We start from the raw sequence: 18,765 nt of genomic DNA, 5'->3' as shown, positions 1-18,765 counted from the left end.
GGAACAACACGTCTCTGGCATGGCTTTTGTTCCACACATCTCTGTAAGATCAGTTAACTACTACAAGGGTAAAATAAAACCCCGAGGAAAAAACAAGCAGCATTGAAGTCCTTCACAGGTTCACTGTGTTCTTTTGAGTTTCTAGCTAACTTTATAGCCCTGTTTGGTCACGGCAAGCATATGCCTCATCATCAGGCTGAAAACTGCAACTCCATTTCCAACGCTACCTTGAAACCGCTTTAACATACACTGCACCTCGTAAGGAAGCAATGGAAGGGAGCTTTTCAGGAGGGTTCATCTTTAAATGTGAAGCAGACAAACAGACTCTCAAACAGACGGAGCTCCAGAACACTTCCCCGATACAGAAATCGGAATTCTCTGTTAGACTCTACGCTGGAGACAGCCAGTCAGTCTATGGTGACAGAGTTCCTATGCCATTTTCCCTGCTTCTCTTCCTAGCATCCAAACTCCACAATCCGGGACACTATCCTCGCTGGTGACGAGCTTTACAGAAAGCAACAAGAGTTGTGACTTGCTCTGTTGACATGTCCGAGGGACATGTATGTTGTCTGGTACTAAATCAAGACATGTTGAGTAACAAAAAACATTCACAGAGTTCAACACAGGGATGCCCACACATAAAGAAATACCCAACTGCCCCTAATATAATGAGTTTATTTTATTGTAAAAATCCCCCAAATATACTTGCAGAGTCACCCACGTACAGGGCTTGAGGACAGCTTTAACAGAGATCTTACAGAGTTATTTTTGCTTAAAGTATTAAAGTACACAGAGTTAAAAAATATTACAAGAAAAAATTGTTAAGTCAGGGTCAATGCTAAAAAGGGTTGATATACAATATTAAAAAGGGGTCAATCTGCAGAACACCCCTAAAAGATTACAAAAGCACTTAGAGAAAGAGACTTTCTTTTCAGAAAACGTTAACCTTAGAGTATGTTTCTGTAGAACTGCTACAAACCACAAAGCAGCAATCTTCTCAAAATTTACCCAACTGTTTAACAAATAAATCAACCTAAAAAAGGAGAGGACAGAGGAAACAGCTTTGGAATCTGTATTCAGAGTTCTATATTTAGATCTATTAAGATCTCCTTAGTTTACCCAATGAAAACACTAAATCAAAAATTAGCCTATTCCAATTCAGAAAAAAAAAACATTTATAGTCAATGTAAGACATTATAGTAATACCATAAAGGTTCAGGCATCTCCCCAAAAGTACAGAAAAGGAAGTAGTAGAAGCATTTAACCAATGTTTGACATAATTTTCGAGTATTTACATGCTTTATAACACTGTGGAAGTCTTTGGTGGTGACACACGGAATAAGATCCCTGAAAACACGCGAGTAGTTAGTTCTGCTTCACCCATGCAGTGATCTTGCCAGCAGTGGTGGTCGGATCTCATTATTTGAGCCATAGAAAACACACAGCGATGTGTGTGTGTGGATGGCATCCGATGGGCGGAGTGGGGTGGGCTCATACAATTGTGCATTTAGCAATCAGATTATTTCTGGTTCGTTTTTGTTTTCCATAGGCTTTTCCTTATTATAAATTATGGCTATGTATGCATATCCATGTGCTGGTATGTTCACACATGGGTGCAGCTGCATCTGGACATCATAAAGGGTATCCCCAGGAGCTGGAGCTACAGGTACAGGGCTGAGAGCTGAACCTGGGTCTTCTGTAAGAGCAGTATGCATTCTTAAAACATTGAGCTGTCTGTCTCTCCAGCTGTACTTATGGCTCCTTTTAATACCATAAAGGAAAAAGAAAAGAGAGGCGTAGCAATTCTATAGAGAACTGCAGCAATTCTCATGCTTAAACAATAGTTAAGTGTGGGGATCAGTTTGGTATTAGTGATCACAGCGAATGACTGGATAGTCAGATAAGATACTAGTAGGCTGTGATTTTTGGACAAAAGCCAAAAGGCAGAGAAACAGTGCCCTAAACAGGTGTGTGCATTGCATGCGGGTGCCCCAGTCGGCAGTGGGGTTAAGTCAAGGCACTGTGGTTTAGGAAGAAATTTACATCTTTTAAAAAATCAGCAGATTCAAAAGCAGAGAGAGAAGTAAACCAGACCAGCTCCACCATCAAAGAAACAGAACAAAAAAAGCCCTTTAGCTCAGTATACAAAGTCTAAGGACAAGGTTGTACTATGTATGACGCATGACTGTGGAGGACAGAACCACAGCATGAGAGGCAGGACAGACGGCATCAAGTGCACGAAGCATGTCCACTGCTGTACTGTGCCCAAGTATGGGCTGGGAATGAGAAACACAGGACGGCCAGCATTAGATCGGAGTCACGGCGGCACCTTTGTTTGGGCATTCCGATTCTACAAGGTAGTAATTCTGCCAATTTGAAAAGCCCATGAAACATGGTGTGGTGGTGGCACACACCTGTAATCTCAGCACTTTGAAGGCTGAGGAGTGTCCACAAATTCGAGGCTAGCCTGGGCTATATAGTGAGTTTCAGGCTGGCTAGAGTAAAACTTGGTCTCAAAAAATAAAATAGAATAAAATAAAAGCAACCAACCAAACAAAAACCACAAGCTGGGTATGGTGGCTCCCACCTTTAATGTCAGCATGTGGAAGGCAGAGAAGGCAGAGGCAGGTGGATCTTGGGGAGCTTGTAAGCCAGCCTGGTCTAAATAGTGAGTTGTAGGACAGCCTGGTCTACACAGTGAGACTCTGTCTCACAAAACAAAACAAAAAAAATCAAAAGAGAAAACAAATAGTATATGAACTCCTTAAAGGATGGGTAAGTTTGTTCTAACTAATTGTTTTTTTTTTTTATTCTGGGATTGAACTCCAGGCCTTGCCTATGTTAAGCATGGCATCTACCAGTGGCTCCAAAGGGCAGGTTTAATGCAGACACTGGACTTTTAAAAGATAAGATGGTGCCAACCAGTCCCCATGGAGACAGAGTAACTTACTTATCCAATTGCCTTATCAGGTAAAACTGCTTCTGCCCGGGAAACCAAGCAGGAAGCATGGCGTTTATACAGAGCAGGACAGGGCCAGGCCAAATAAATAACACTCTTTCCAATAATTTATTATGTGATTTTATAGATGTTTGAATAGAAGTCTTCTGGTAACAAAGACGCTATGAGTCAAAGCAAAGTAAATTAAGTTTTGAAGAAAAACTGAATTTTATTTGGTGTTAAATATTTGGTGTTTAGGAAATACTCAGAGTAGCATCAAGAGGTCATGTATGAATGACACTCAGACACCCCCAAGTAAATATTGTTTGATTATTGAAATTTTGATTATCCATCATCCCAAATCTACTGATTTAAGGTTCATAGTGCAGTTAGTAGGGCAACCTGAAATGAACCTCAGAGTTCAATCCCTCTATATCTCTCATATTAAAAAGGTGATCTTTTTCTGGGAGCCTATGCTATGTAGCATCAACTGTTTATATTCTATCTTGACACTCATCTTCAGGGAGTAAACTCAGCCAGGAAGAAGATTCAAATGACTTTAGTCACCACCAGGTCTCTAAACCAGCATCTGCATCTGCCAAGCTTGAGAAAGGGGTGTGGTTACTGGGCAGTTCCATGAGTCAGAATACACTGAATGCAGTTGGGCGGTGGTGGCGCACACCTTTAATCCCAGCACTCAGGAGGTAGAGGCAGGTGGGTCTCTGTAAGTTCAAGGCCAGCCTGGTCTACAGAGCTAGTTCCAGGACAACAAAGGCTACACAAAGAAACCCTGTCACTAACTGCCCCCCCAACAGCCAAAAAAACAAAACAACCCCAAACAAACAAACAAACAAAGAAAAAAAAAGAAGAAAGCAAGAAAGCAAGCAAGCAAGCAAGAAAGAAGAAAACACTAAGTGCTATACTGGTCTTGACTCTCTTCCAAAAATCTACATTTTAAAACATAAAATAATATAATTGTTGCTGATAAAAACACATCCAATTCAACTATGGAAACTGGTTAATGTTAATAACTTCTTAGATGTCAAGAATATAATTAAAAAGCAGTTAAAATCAGTCAGGTGTGATAATATACACCTGTTATCCCATCAACAGTGTGGTGGAAGCAAGAATAGGACCGGGAGTTTAAGGCCACCCTTGGGTTACAAGAGACCTTATCTCAAAAGACAAAAATCAAAAAGAAAAAATTTAATGAGTGTTAGCTATGTGTCTCTACTATAAATCAAATGAATTTAACAAATAAAACAAACACATAGGAAAAGGAGATGATGCATTTGAAGGCATAATTTTGACATGTCAGAATATAAGACAACAACAACAAAAAGACAGCATCAATAAAATTTAAAGTAAATGTACAGTCATAAAATAAGTAAACAATTTTCAAGTGTGCAAAACCAGCCAGGAAAGTGCTGTGTGGACATCTGGTTTTCAAACATTTGTTTCAAAAACTTTGAACTCATGGTGGAACGATTCCAAGGCTTATGTAAAGGACATGTCACCACCTTACACTACGTCTTTGTCACGACACTGGCTGCTCAGTGGCTGTCACCACCCTCCCGTGACAGATGTGGGCGGCATGGATGGGTGGGTGTAAACATGATGCAACACTAGAAAGGCAAGTTGTATCCTGAAGGAGAGACTTTTCAAGTATACCCTGGGTCTGTGTTTTATCCTTAGATCCCAGACACTCAGTGTTGCTGATGAAATCAGATAATGTGATTCTCTGTAACTGCTGTTATAGACATGTACATCAATAAACCTTACATAACTACATTTAGCAGTTAATATCTAAAAGTAATTGTTAAAGAAACACAAACTCTTTAAAATTATTAAAGTAAATCCCGTCCTTGCTGCAATCAGAAGAATTAAAGTGTAAGTCCTGAATGCATCGAGTTAGAATATGATGTTGATTTGTTAGGGTTATTTGTCTGGAGATAGGTGAGGTGTAGACACTAAAAATACACCTGTGGTCTCTTCTTCACTTTATATTTGAGTGAACCATACCGCACCTGAAGAAAGAAAAGTGTTAGTATTAACAACAGGTAACCCAGTCAGGTAGTGGTGGTAGAGGTGGGCGGATCTTAGTGAGTTTGAGGCCAGTCTGGTCTACAAAGCGAGTCAGGACACAGAAAAACCCTGCCAGGAAACAAACAAAAACCACCACCACCAAAAACCCAAACCAAACAAAAGATAACCTAAAGTAACTACGTATTAAACTATGTATTAAAAATGCCATAAGGATATTTGTTATTTTGTATACTAGCTAAAACTAATCTAAACTAAAACAAGCAGAACTAAACAGTCTGACTGCTCTTTTAAACTAAGCAGGCTTTTTGTTTTTTCTTTATTTCTTTTTTTTTAAAGATAGGCTTCTCTGTGTTACAGCCATGGCTGTCCTGGAACTCACTCTGTAGACCAGGCTGGCCTCAAATTCACAGGGATCTGCTAGCCTCTGCCTCCCAAGTGCTGGAACTAAAAAGTGTGCGCCCCATTGCCCTGCTAACTAGGTAGGATTCAATACCTCATCATCATAATAATTGTTTTATTCTTCTGATATAAAAAGCCAACTATCTTAGAAGGCCAGACAGGAGGACTGTAAGTTCAAGCTCTACTCTGGCCACAGAAGGAGCTCTGGGTCAGTCTGGGCAACTTATTGAGACCCTGTCTAATATAAATGTGCTGGGAACGCAGCTCAAAAGTATGGTGGCTGCATTGCCTCCACGGGGCCCTTGGTTCAAAGGCCAGCAGAGCACCGAAAGCAATCGGTCATCGAAGCAACACTCTTGCCAGTTACAACCTTACTAAGAACACCCACAGAAATGGAGCTGGTGACACAACGGGTGTGCGCAGTACACAGGACATTCCCAATCCCAGATGAAAACACCGACTTACTATTTACGTCTTGCTGAGGACGCAGTCGGTCAGTGAGTCTTAGCACAACCACACCGTGTGACTGCAGGGAAATGTCTACTATTTACTCATCGTGTATGGCTCGCAGAAAGCAACACTATGTAGCTGATTCTGTTAGCAACTTTCCTTGCCCATGTAGAAGGCAGCAAGAGATAGAGAAACTGTGGGGTTTGCTAGACGGGAACGCCACTGTCTACAAAGAGCACAAAATAACTTTCCTATTTCAAAATTTCCCGTGTGGTGGTGGTGGTGGTGGGGATGCCCTTAGAGCCCCCACCACACCCGCTTTAATGACAGGTTTGAACTACCATGCTGCCCTCTCCCTCAAATCCTTCATTCACGGGTCGTTTTCTATCGGTAACGACAAAGCAGAAGGAAACCCCTCACACGGGATCATCAGGAAAACAATTACCCGATGCACACTGACCTCTTTGCGGCCTTTGATGGTCTTGACAGACTTCATGCTCTGGGACCGCCGCAGCCCCTTGTGAGTCACCATCTCGTCATCCGAGAACGGCCCCTCGGCCTCTTCGTCTGTTTGCTCACCTCCATCCTTCACTGGAATTCCGTAGGCTAAACAAATGGCCAAGAAGAGCATGCCTTAGACGGAGGCCACAATTAGCCTGCCTCTTCACCTGCCTGACATGAGGGTCTATCTGGGGTCGCTCTGCCTGCTGTCTGGAAAGTGCCCCCCGGCCCTTCTCAGTGAACTTTTGCTTTGTGCACGATTGCAGATAAGGATCAGAGGACTCATTTCTGCCATGAACTTCTCCCTGACAGCTTTTATTCATTTGCCTACTTTTTTTTTTTTTTAGATGAGTCTTGTTCTGTAGCGCAGGCTGGGCTGAAATTCACAGTCATGGCACCATGGCCAGCAGTCCATTCTCACTATGAACAATAAATCAGAGGGCTCGGGAGCCAGCTCAGTGAGTAAGAGCACTTATACAGAATACGGTGAGGAGAGAGGAGCGCCCACTACACAGTCAGACATGACACACACCGGTGGCATCAAGAACTCAGGAAGCAAAGAAGGACTGACCGTGTCTAAGATCTGCCTGAGCTAAAGGTAAGACCCCCTGTCAAAAGAGGATTGGCCAGGGGACTCAGCTTGAGTTTGAGAACGCACGGGAAAAGGCCCTTTGACCTCTAAGTGCACAATAATAATATCTAAGATTTTAAAGAGCCAAATCCAGGCAGGCTGTGGTGACACATGTCATACATCCTTAATCCCAGCACTTAGAAGGCAGGGGCAGGCGGATCTCGGAGTTTGAAGCTCGCCTCATCTACAGAATGGGCTCCAGGACAGCCAGAGTTACATAGAGAGACCCTGTCTCTGAAAAACCAGCCAACCAACCAACCAAACAAGCCAAACCCAAACAACAAGAACAAAGCCAAATAACACCAAAAAACCCTCGGCTCTCCTAAAAATTTCCAAACAATGAAATAACACCCACATCCTGTTAAAAAGAAAACAACCCCCCCCAAAAAAAAGGCCCTCAGTGAAAAATAATTAGATATGTTGTAAAGTTTCTTTTCACTCCCACATGAGTTGCATAAAACCCAAATGTTGTGTTTTAGGGTGTCATTTGTGCCTTTGATTTTTTTTTTTAAATATTTATTTATTTATTTATTTATTTATTTATTTATTTATTTATTATTTATACAGTTTTCTGTCTGCTTGTATGCCTGCAGTCCAGAAGAGGGCACCAGACCTCATTACAGATGGTTGTGAGCCACCATGTGGTTGCTGGGAATTGAACTCAGGACCTTCGGAAGAGCAGGCAATGCTCTTAACCGCTGAGCCATCTCTCCAGCCCCTGTGCCTTTGATTTTAATCAAAGCCCCTCCCCTACTTGTCACATTGTTGGTCAAATGATGAGGGAGCCCAGGAAAGATGCAAAGGGGCCGCAATCGGAAAGGTGAGTTCACTGGGGCAAGGTTACAGTGCTGATCAAGCCAGGACATTTCCGTTGACAGAAACCACCGGCCATGAGACAGGTGTTAAGAGGAGACCTTCAGCACAAGATCAGCCAGTGACCATAGGGCCAGCTAAGTGGCTGTCATGTGGCCCGATAAATACTCATTTCTGTTCACTATGCAGGCACCCAGGAGGGATGGCTATTATAAGAATCCTAGTAGTACTCCAGGTTAGGAGTCAGGAGCAAGAGCACCCCATCCCTGAAGGCAGGGCCCTCAGACTCTAGCGTGTTTAGCAGGATAACGTGTCAGTACACATCGCTGGGCCCCACCCGTGGAAGCTTGTGATTCAGCAGGCCTGGGGGGAGGGCAGAGATGAGCATCTCTAACAAGCCCTGGGAGATGATGACCATAGTTTTGAGAACCAAAACCCAAGGCTCCTGGCGAAAGCCAGACAAGGGCCAGTCTAAGGCAATGAAGACAGGGGTGGGGGTGTGTGCGCAGTTGCGTGGCCCTAAGCAGTTTTTTTTTTAATATTTATTTATTTATTATGTATACAATATTCTGTGTGTATGCCTGAAGGCCAGAAGAGGGCACCAGACCCCATTACAGATGGTTGTGAGCCACCATGTGGTTGCTGGGAATTGAACTCAGGACCTTTGGAAGAGCAGGCAATGCTCTTAACCACTGAGCCATCTCTCCAGCCCCCCTAAGCAGTTTTAAAGCCCTCTCTAATAAAGATAAGGAGCTCATGATAAGGGCCCAGGAGGAAGCACGGATGAAGTTTTCCATCAGGAAAATGGTGTGGAACAAATGTCTGTCAGTCAGCTCACCCAGGACACAAATAATTTGAGACTTACCATGCAAATTGTGAACAGTTGCTAATATGCTTTTCACTCTCATAATAACATAAATGACGTTAATTATATATTAGGCAATAACAATTTTAGGCTGCCAAACATCTAGGCTGGAAATCAGAAGGGATTTGGAAGCAGAATCAGACATTATTTTGGCCAGAATCCTTTGTTTTACTATAGTAGTCAAGAGTAGCACATTCCAGGCGGCACCGAGTGTGACCGTGGAGGGCTGGGGCAATGGAGGCCGGAGGCTGATGGGAGGAAATTAAAGGAAGTAGGGATATGTTCCTTATTTAGGGTAAAATGAAGCCATATTCTCTCTCTCTTGGAAGAGGTGTCAGGGGTATTTTGAAGGGATTTATGTTGTTGTTACTATTATCATCATTATTATTTTGGTTTTTCAAGATAGGGTTTCTCTGTATAATAGCCCCGGCTGTCCTGGAACTGGCTTTGTAGACCAGGTTGGCCTCGAACTCACAAAGATCCACTTGCCTCTGCCTCCCGAGTGCTGGGATTAAAGGCCTGGGCAACCATGCCCCAGCTATGCTATTTTATTTTTGGATTATTTTAATTTCATCATGTGTATGTGTACGTGCATGTACGTGCAGGTGTCCACAGACGCCAGAGGAGGGTCCCCAACCCTCTGGAACAGGAGTTACAGGATGCCTTGTATTGACCAACATGGATGCTGGGAACTAAACTGGGGTTCTTGGAAAGAGACGTATTTGCTTTTAACCATGAAATCATCTCCCTAGTCCTCTGCCTTCTCTAAAAAAAGTTAATTTATTTAAGTGTGCATGCCATGCACAGACACATGTGCTTTTCAAGGTCGCTCTTGCCTTCTATCACTTGGGTCCTGGAACTGGAACTAAGTCATCAAGCTTGGTGGCAAGCTCCTCTACTCACCCAACTGAGCTGTGCTGACAGCCTCCAGACCATTATATGTCACAGGAAGCAGGCTTTTATATAATTTCAATTTCTCCTTTTTTAAACTGCCAAGTAGCTTCTTAAAAAATTATTCTTGTATAATGAAGAAAATAAATCAGAAAAAAAATAGAGGCTGTCATTTCTTGAGTTTTCTATTGTATTTTTAATTTTTTTTCAAAATAAGAGTATTAGCCAGGTGGTGGTAGAGCACGCCTTTAATCCCAGCACTTGGGAGGCTGAGGCAGGTGGTCCTCTTTGAGTTTGGGCCCAGCCGGGTCTACAGAACTAGTTCCAGGATAGTGAAGGCTACAGAGAGAAAAACCTTTCTCAAAAACAAAAACAAACAAACAAAAACCAAAATAAGAATATTGTGTTATTTCTGATTGAGTAATGAATTAAAACTAAACAAACAGATAAACAACAACACCCTCCCAAGCAAACAATAGAACACACACAAAAGAAAAACAGAAAGCCCCACTACATAGAAGTAGACAGTGCTAACCTTTTAGAAGATCTCTGGATTTTCTAGCATGTAGAGACACCGAACAGCTTCACACCTCTTAATCCTGACCACCAACTACAACTGCCACGCCTCTCCACCCCGCTATCTCACTGACCTATTTCTCCCCCTCGGAATGGGACACCGTCAGTCTTCATGGTAATCAACTGTCACTGTAGGTGCTTGGCTTCTGTTATTGTGAAGGAGAGGAGAGGTCCTGGACAAACCTCTCTGAACACTTGTCTGGCAGATTGTCATCCAAAACGATCAGTTCATTTTGAACTCACAGAAAGTCCAAGAGGCTGGCTCAGGGCTTTCCCCCTCCCCTTCAACCTTCCAGGCTTTTGCAGTTGCCTCAGTCACCACCAACAGCGCAGTGAAGGCACCGAGTGGGATTTCTGCCAGTGACTTGTGGGAACCGCAGCTGCCAGGTGACTCCTGCGAGTCCACACAGAGGGGACACAGATTAACACCTGCTGCTTGGCTTTTCCAAGGCTCTGACAGGGACGCGTGCGAGCCCTTTGGGTGTGTGGCTCCAGTCCCAGCTGCTGTTGGAGCACAGCTGCATGGGACCCTGAACAGAATTACTTTGCTTTGCTGAGCCCAGTCACCCCTCATTCTGAACAAAGGGACTGTGATTGTTTGAGGAAACTGGAGGTTTTACAGTTGACAAGGGGAACTTTCTTGTTTGTTTGCCCCCGCCCTCCACTTCCTCCTCCTCCTCCTGACAGGGTTTCTATGTGCAGCTCTGGCTCTGCTGGAACTCACTTTATAGAGTGAGAGCAGGCTGGCCTTGAACTCAGAGGTCTGTCTGCCTCTGGAGTACCGAGATGAATGGCGTGTGCCACTCTGGCCAGATAATGAGAACATTTCTGATGGCTTCCTTTTGTCTTCTTTGGGATGCAAGATGTGTTCTTTTCCTTCCTGTACAGTAATTCTCATATTCTCTCTCTCTCATATTTTTTTTCTCTCTCTCCTGTTTTGACCCAAGGTCTCACATAGTTCAGGCTGACCAAAAACTGCTAGGTAGTTGAGGCTGGTCTTGAACTTCTGATCTTTCCCGCTTCCACCACTTTTCAAATCTGAGCGCTTGGGTTACAGGTATGTATCACCAAGCCCCGTTTATGAAATGCTGGGGATGGAACCCAGGACTTTCTGTATGCTAGGCAAGCACTCTACCCACTGAGCCACAGCCCAGCCTCAGGTCTTCATTCTTAAAAGTATTACATTAACCAATGGTTAGTTTGATTATAACCTTTTAGACACTGGCCACCATTTTAAATATTATTCATTCTGGGGAGAAAGTGGAAGAGTTACTTTTATTATTTTTAAGTACATGTATGTATACACATACATACATATCTGTATGTGGGCATGTGCACGTAGTCCAGGTGCTCACAGAGAGTGGCAGAGTTGGGAGTTATGGCAGCCGCGAATAAACACTGGAAACTGAACTTGGGTTCTTTCTAGGAGCAGTGTTCACTCTTAACCAACGAGACATCTCTCCAGCCCCTCTCTTTGAAGAGGAACTATGGCTAGGTGGGGAGCTAACATTTGGGAAGCTGAAGCAGGAGAACTGCCAAGAGTTCAAGGTCAGCCTAGGTTACAGTACAAAACTTGGGTCTTTAAAAAAGAAAGAAAAAAAGGAGGGGCTGTTACTTTATTTTAAAAATTAGCTTGAGCTATTATAATCATTTTCAGCCTGTCTCTTAAGAGAATGAAGTTTTTAAAAGACTGATTAACACCTTAATAAGGAATGTCCTCCAGAGGACCCGAGTTCAATTCCCAGCACCCACATAGCAGCTTACAACTGTCTGTAACTCCAGTTCCAAGGGATCCGACATCCTCACACAGACAAAAATGCAGCCAATAAGCAATGCACATAAGAAAAAGTTAAATAAATTAAAGAAAAAAAGTAATGTCCTCAGCATCTTAGCTTTCAGCCTGGATGTGAAGGAAGACTGCTACAGACGAGCCACGATGGTGAGAGGACTCTGCTTGTTTCACACCTGCTTCCAAGACCACACCGGTCCACTCCAGGCACAAGACACAGCAACTCCGACAGGCTCATCATCTCTGCAGAATATGCCGACAAGCTAGCTCTTGAACTGGAGTGTGCGATCTCACCACAGTGCCCACTGGAGTAATCTTATTTCGGTTTTGAGTCATAGCTCGTCATCCGCTTAAGCCTTCTCACCTGTGAGTCAACGTCCCCGCTTGTTCACAGACCTCGCAGAGTGCTGCTTACCCATGGAACTGCTCAGATGTCAGTCCACAGTCTGAACAGAGAGTGCTGGTGACCAGTCAGAACTAAAGCACGGGTTGAGCTCTGACCATGCCCACAGCCCCTAAAACCTCACAGGTGCTTTGGGAGGCCACAGCTCTGCTTTTAGTTGCACGATCAAATGATCAATCTTCCTTTCTTCCTTTTTTTCCCCCTCAGGGTTTTTCTGTGTAACTTTGGCTGTCCGGAACCTGCTCTGTAGACCAGGCTGGCCTCGAGATCACAGAGATCTACCTGCCTCTGCCTCCCAACTGCTGGTACTACCAGTGTGCACTACCATACCCCGCTGGCTTCATGAATTCTGTCGGCAGCAAAAGGCCAAGTAGCAGTTTGATTTAGAGAAAATTTGGAAAGAAAGGGCTAGGGGTAAAACCAAAGCTCAAACTGCACAGGAAAACAGACTCAAAAAGACATGCTTGGGCAGGGCATGTGGTTCGGTTGGCAAGAGAGTGCTTGTCCAAATCTCTGGATTCTCTCCCTAGGGTTGCATTATATCAGATGTGGGGCTGCACACCTGAGCCCAGCACTTGGCCGTTAGACACGAGAGGACCAGAAAGTTCATGGTCAGTCTTAGCAAGCTTGGGCTATGACACCCTGTCTGGAAAACAGAAAGACAACACACGAAATAATAAGCTCCAAAATATATGTTTAAGAAAAGTAAATTTTGCTGGATGTGGTCATTCACACCTATAGTCCTAGCACTGGGGCGGTGCAGGCAGGATCAAGAGGCTGAAGACAGCATAGGCTACACAAGACTCTGTCCTGACAAAAATGGTATCAATAGCCAAGTGAGCTCTGTCTCCGGACCCATGTGTTATATAGTAGCCACCCTGAACTCTAGCCCTTTTATGAAAGACCCGTGCATATTCCTACACATAAGCATACCTGCTGGTTCACTGGCTTGTTTGCTTCTCCTCTTTGCTTCTGGCAAAGTCTGGTAGGGTCTCTGTCCCACAGGCTCATCACCTTGGATGGCTGTCAAATCATGCATGCTGAAACTCCGCAAGCGCTCCGTTATTGCGCCTTGGCTCTATTTAACAGAGACGCGATAAGACCCGAGGAAAAAAAGATACTTTCAAATACTTAATATTCTTCTATTTGTCATGCAACATGCTACAACATTTAATTAAGAAACACAGTAATATTTTGTCATATATTAACATCCCTATACATCTTACTTTATATAAAAAAGCACTTGGAGCAGCTGACATCTAGGTGAATGCCACACACTGTTTATACCTGCTTTCTGATATCTATAGCAACATTAATCCATTTTCCTTTTTATGCATCTCAAAGTATGCCATTATATCAATACATTATATTCCAGGCATTTCAGCATTATACTAAACTTTAAGATATGTTTTTATTTTATTTTTTAATATAATGAAATTAACTTCAGAGCAAATAGCAATATAATTCTGAGTTGTGGCTCAGTATTCTGGATTAGTAATAGTAAAACTAGCCTGTTGGGGCTTAATACTTATGATGTAGAGAAGTTCTTCAAGGAAGGACAGTGTTTTAAAACAAGTGTAAGTCACGAATGGTAATAGCTCGAACTGGAGGTCGGTGGAAAGAGTTAGGAGGCAAAGAATTTTGGATATGCAAACATCTTCACACAATGAACAATCCGGCCAGACATGTTCATCACAGGATAGTTCATTTCGTCTTTATAAAAGGTATATTCACTTTTATTTTATGTATATGAGAAGGTGTCTGCATGTATGTATGTGTACTACAGGGATGCAGCGACCTGCCAGGCCAGAAGAGGCTGTCTGATCCCCTGGGACTGGAGGTAGAGGCAATGAGCTACCATGTGGAAGTTGGGAAGTAAACCAGGTTCTCTGCAAGAGCAATAAACACCTCTAACCACTGAGCCAGCTCTTAAGCTCCTACTGTTGTCCTAAAAATATGACAGACACAAGCAAATATTTAAATGCAAATTAATTAAAAAGGAAAACACATTTTTTTTTGAGACAGGATATCTCTGTGGAGCCCTCGCTGGCCTTGAACTTATAGAGATCCGCCTGCCTCTGCCTCCCCAGTGCTAGGATTCAAGGCGCGTACCACTGTTGCAGAGCTGAAATGAAGTTCCTTACTTTCACTAGCCACATCTAAGATGTCTCTGGCTGCCGGCGACTGCAGCGGAAAGAGTATGGCCAGCACGGAGAGCATCCCCATCACACACCGCATGCAATGGTTTTCATCACCACTTGGCTTTCATGGGGATATTCACCTGAACTTTTAAGACATGTCTCTCTAAACTGTGAAGCTTTGTAAAATGAAAAAAAAAATCCTAAATTTACCCACTTTAAATCTGCATAGCATACGGATGATTCATTGTTTTATTTATAGCTGGGCTAAAATTACTTGTCTCAAGGCGTTTACACTGATGATTTCTTCCCACACACGTGAATTTCGGATTGCCTCTACTTCTCACATCACCATGGAAACTCACCCGTCATGCTTCATCTCTAAACTTCAGCGTTAAAGGTGTTACAAACATTTGGGCGTTTCTTTTCACGTGTGTTTTACCCTGAAGAAACAGCTCGTCGATTCACAAGTCATGATTCAGTACTCTAGCTTACCGATACCATGTCAAACCACACGCTGTGTCTACTGCCTAGGTAAGGTTTGTATTTCTGCTACGCTTTGAATTGTGCGAGAACGCTTAAAGTTGGGGCTGGAGAGAAAGCCCAGTGGCTAAAAGTTCTCATTGCTCTTGTAGAGGACCTGGGTTCAATTCCCAGCACCCACACAGTATATATCATTTGCAATTCCAACTCCAGAGGACCCAATACCCTCTTCTGATCTCCTTGCATACCAAGTGTGCACATGGTACACATATATGAACATAAAGGCAAAACACTTTAACATAAGGAAATATATCCAAGGAAAAAAGGGAAAATGTTTAAAATCCATTTCCCCATTAAAATAGTGGATATTACACATTTAAAAATTATTTTTGGAGGGATGGTGGTGCACACCTTTAATTCCAGCATTTGGGAGTCAGAGGCAGGTGATCTCTTTGAGTTTGAGACCAGCCTCATTGACAGAGCAAGTTCCAGGACAGCCAGGGCTACACAAAGAAACCCTGCCTTGAAAAAACAAGCCAATCAACCAAAAAAAACAAAAAAACAAAAACAAAAAATTAGGTTTTGATCCAGGTGTAATGGCTCATATCTTTAATCTCAGCACTTGAGTTTGATCCCCATTCCCCATGTAGGAGTGGAGGGAGGGAGTCTACCTCACAGAGCTGTGGAGGGAGGGAGTCTACCTCACAGAGCTGTGGAGGGAGGGAGTCTACCTCACAGAGCTGTCCTCCGCACACTGCCTCTCCTCTATCATGCACACACAATAACACATTTAAAAAGACTCTTGACAAACGTAGCTCATCATATTATTTTCTGTTGAGCAGATACATAGCACTGACTTCCAGCAGAGATGGGAGTGAGACACTGTAGAGGTAAAGGTCACGGAAGGGCTGTGCTCATCTATCTCCTCAGAACTGCTCGTCATTTTCTTTACTGTGCCTTGCTCTTTCTGTAAATCCTCAATACTCCTGGCCTGTTCTTTCCATCCCATACCTACATACAAATGGCATGCAAGTCCACATTTTATGACTTGGGTTTTAAATAGATCTGTGTGTCTATCTAATCTATCTATCTATCTATCTATCTATCTATCTATCTATCTATCTATCTATCTATCTATCTATCTATCTATCTATCTATCTATCTATCTATCTATGCCACCTCTCCACCCCCTTGAATACAGTTTCCAGGGCTGGTTTTAATGAGGTACAATGGCACTGATTGTTGACTGGGTTAATAATTGTACCATTGCAAGTGGTTTTAATTGGTGCAATCAGTAGAGAAAGCTTACCTCAACAGTGAACCAGAGTGCTGTTGTTGCTGTATGATGTGTGTTTGCTATAGGAGCTAGGAGCAAGATTTTAGGAGACCAGAGACAGGGTGAATCTTAGGCTTCTGCCCTCCTAGACCATCTAGAATGGTCTTTTGTTGTTGTTGTTGGTTTTATCGAGACGGGGCTTCTCTGTGTAACAACCCTAGCTCTCCTGGCACTAGCTCTTGTAGACCAGGCTGGCCTCAAATTCACAGAGATCCGCCTGCCTCTGCCTCCTGAGCATTGGGATTAAAGGCATGTACCGCCTGGCTTAGAATGGTTTTATACTGAGCAGGTCATTAACATGCACACTTAGTATTCTTTTTATGACTATTCCCTGCCCCCAACCTGACATAAACCAGAGTTATCTGGGAAGAGAAACCTCAGTTGAGAAAATGCCTCTATCATATTGCCTGTAGGCAGATCTGTAGTGTATTTCCTTAATTAAAGATCAATGTGGGAAGGACCAGCCCACTGTGGGCGGTGCCACCCCTGGGCAGGTGGTCCTGAGTTGTATAAGAACTCAGGCTGAGCACACCACGGAGACAAAGCTGTAAGGAGTACTCTTCTATGGCCTCAGTTCCGGCCTTGGGTTCCTGCCCTGACTTCCCTCAGTGATGGCCTGTGGAAAAACAGAAAGTGGGGCTAAGGGCACAGCTCAGTGGGCAGAGCACTTGCTTAGCATGAGCCTGCAGGAAGTCCAGGATGCCATTCCAGCATGGACTGAACAGGGCCTAGTGATGCATGTCTGTCATCCCAGTGATCAGGAGATGAGGGCAGCAGGACCACAGGCTTAAAGTTGTCCTCAGCTACAGTGATTCTGAGGCCAGCTGGTGACACTTAGGGAAGACAAATGGGGGAATAGAAAGGGGGATATAAGCTGGGTTTTTTTTTTTTTTTTTTTTTTTTGAGGACTCTTGACACTTCAACAGTTCTTACTACCTTGGGAAACTGGATTTCCCACTATATAGTTTTTTTTTTAATAGACAAAACCACATCTAAAATGAGAACAGAGAATAAGTGTAGCACTGTAAAGTTGAAAACATTCAATATGTTGTAATTATCCAATGTAACTACTTCAAAGGAGAGAAGTAATTACAAAATAACCATATCCGAAGGGCAACTTGCTCACTCTGGTCCTGTTCACATCCATGATGAAGGGATTGCAAGCCTGCAGTATGTGGGGAAATATGCAAAATGAGGACAGTATAATTAATGTTTAGGTAGATGAGATGGGTGATTGATTTTCTAACCCTTCAAATTTTTCTCTAATATTCTGAATTAATGATTTTATTTAATAAAGTTTAAGAAAAATCTTTTTAAAAGTTAGCTTTAAAATCCGTATTCCAAGTGAAGGGTTTTGCTACAGCATTCTCAGCCACCTTTGTCCTTATCTGTCCTCACGCTGGCTTAATGGAGACCTGATTATAGTAACATGCTACACAATAACAATTTCTGCTCCACTGGTCACTAGGGTTTTTGTATCTAATGCTTCGCTTCCTATCATCAAAAGAAACACAGTTGCAGAGTGGCCAGGAGATGGAGGTAGGCCAGACATAGTGTGTGGCCTTGCCTCGAAAATGAAATAAACACAGAAGAATAAAAATAGTTTTTCTGCTATCTTGAAAAAAAAAGATTTGTTAAAAAAAGTTTTAAAAAAAATCTATTTTTACTTTTTAAAACTGTGCATGTGCCTGGGGGATGGGTGGGTGTGGGGGGGGGTTGGTGTGTGCATGTAAGTGTTGGGGCGTGCAGCAGCCAGAGGCTGTAGCTGGAGGTTGTAGCTAGAGGCACACAGTAGTGAGCCACCCAGTGTGGTGCTGGTAACTGAACTCCAGGCTTCTGCAAGAGTAGTACGTGTTCTTATCTGCCAAGCCATCTCACTAGCCCAGCTTCTGTTTTGAGGGCAAAGTAGCAAAGCCTACTCATTTATCACTAATAGGTATTTCTGCTTTGCTTCAGTTAAATGTGTGCCCCTCCTCCTCTATTTGGCTTGCACAATATTAAACAAAAGGATAAGACAATTGAGGCTAGTCTGTGTAGAGTATAGAAACAGCACTCCAGTCAGGAAGAAGGAAGGGGTCACCATTGGCAGGGTACTGCATACTCTAGCACTTAGAGTTCATTCATGTCAGAACTATATGGTAGCTCACGTTTGTAATCCCAGCCCTTGGGAAACTGAGGCAGGAAGGTTCTGGGTTCTAGGTCAGCCATACAGCGTTAGATCTATATATAGCCATACAGTGTTATCCTATCAAGCTTTATCACAGTCTATGCTTTTCTATGGTAATTCTTACTATCCCATTCCGTTATGACCGTCACTCAGCTCTACTTGTCATCTGGGACAGGTGTTACATTTAACAGTTGCTACATTTAGTTCTCATTGTTGAGGGATAGTCGATAAAAGCATCGATGAAGTCCAGGGTGGATCTAGATGTATTCCCACTAGGTGAATGATGTATCTTAGTGTTTAAGATTAGAGATGGAAGAATAATTACTATACATAAAAAAT

General features: G+C 43.1%; 1 protein-coding gene across 1 annotated transcript in view; it reads right to left on the bottom strand.

Annotated features, from left to right (window-relative positions):
- Positions 1-658: 658 nt before the first annotated feature.
- Positions 659-18,765, bottom strand: part of Reep3 (receptor accessory protein 3) — a 77,133-nt gene continuing 59,026 nt past the window's right edge. Inside the window, exons 6-8 of the mRNA XM_075980079.1 lie at positions 13,236-13,380; positions 6,294-6,439; positions 659-4,965 (exon numbers count right to left, since the gene is read on the bottom strand). Coding sequence (XP_075836194.1) covers positions 4,909-4,965; positions 6,294-6,439; positions 13,236-13,380 — 348 coding nt within the window. The 3' untranslated portion in view covers positions 659-4,908. The remainder of the gene's footprint in view (positions 4,966-6,293; positions 6,440-13,235; positions 13,381-18,765) is intronic.

Source organism: Microtus pennsylvanicus, chromosome 7 (genome assembly GCF_037038515.1).
Source record: "Microtus pennsylvanicus isolate mMicPen1 chromosome 7, mMicPen1.hap1, whole genome shotgun sequence".
NCBI lineage: Eukaryota > Metazoa > Chordata > Mammalia > Rodentia > Cricetidae > Microtus > Microtus pennsylvanicus.
Note: the sequence above shows the minus strand (reverse complement) of the source record. Positions and strands in the feature narration are given on the sequence as shown.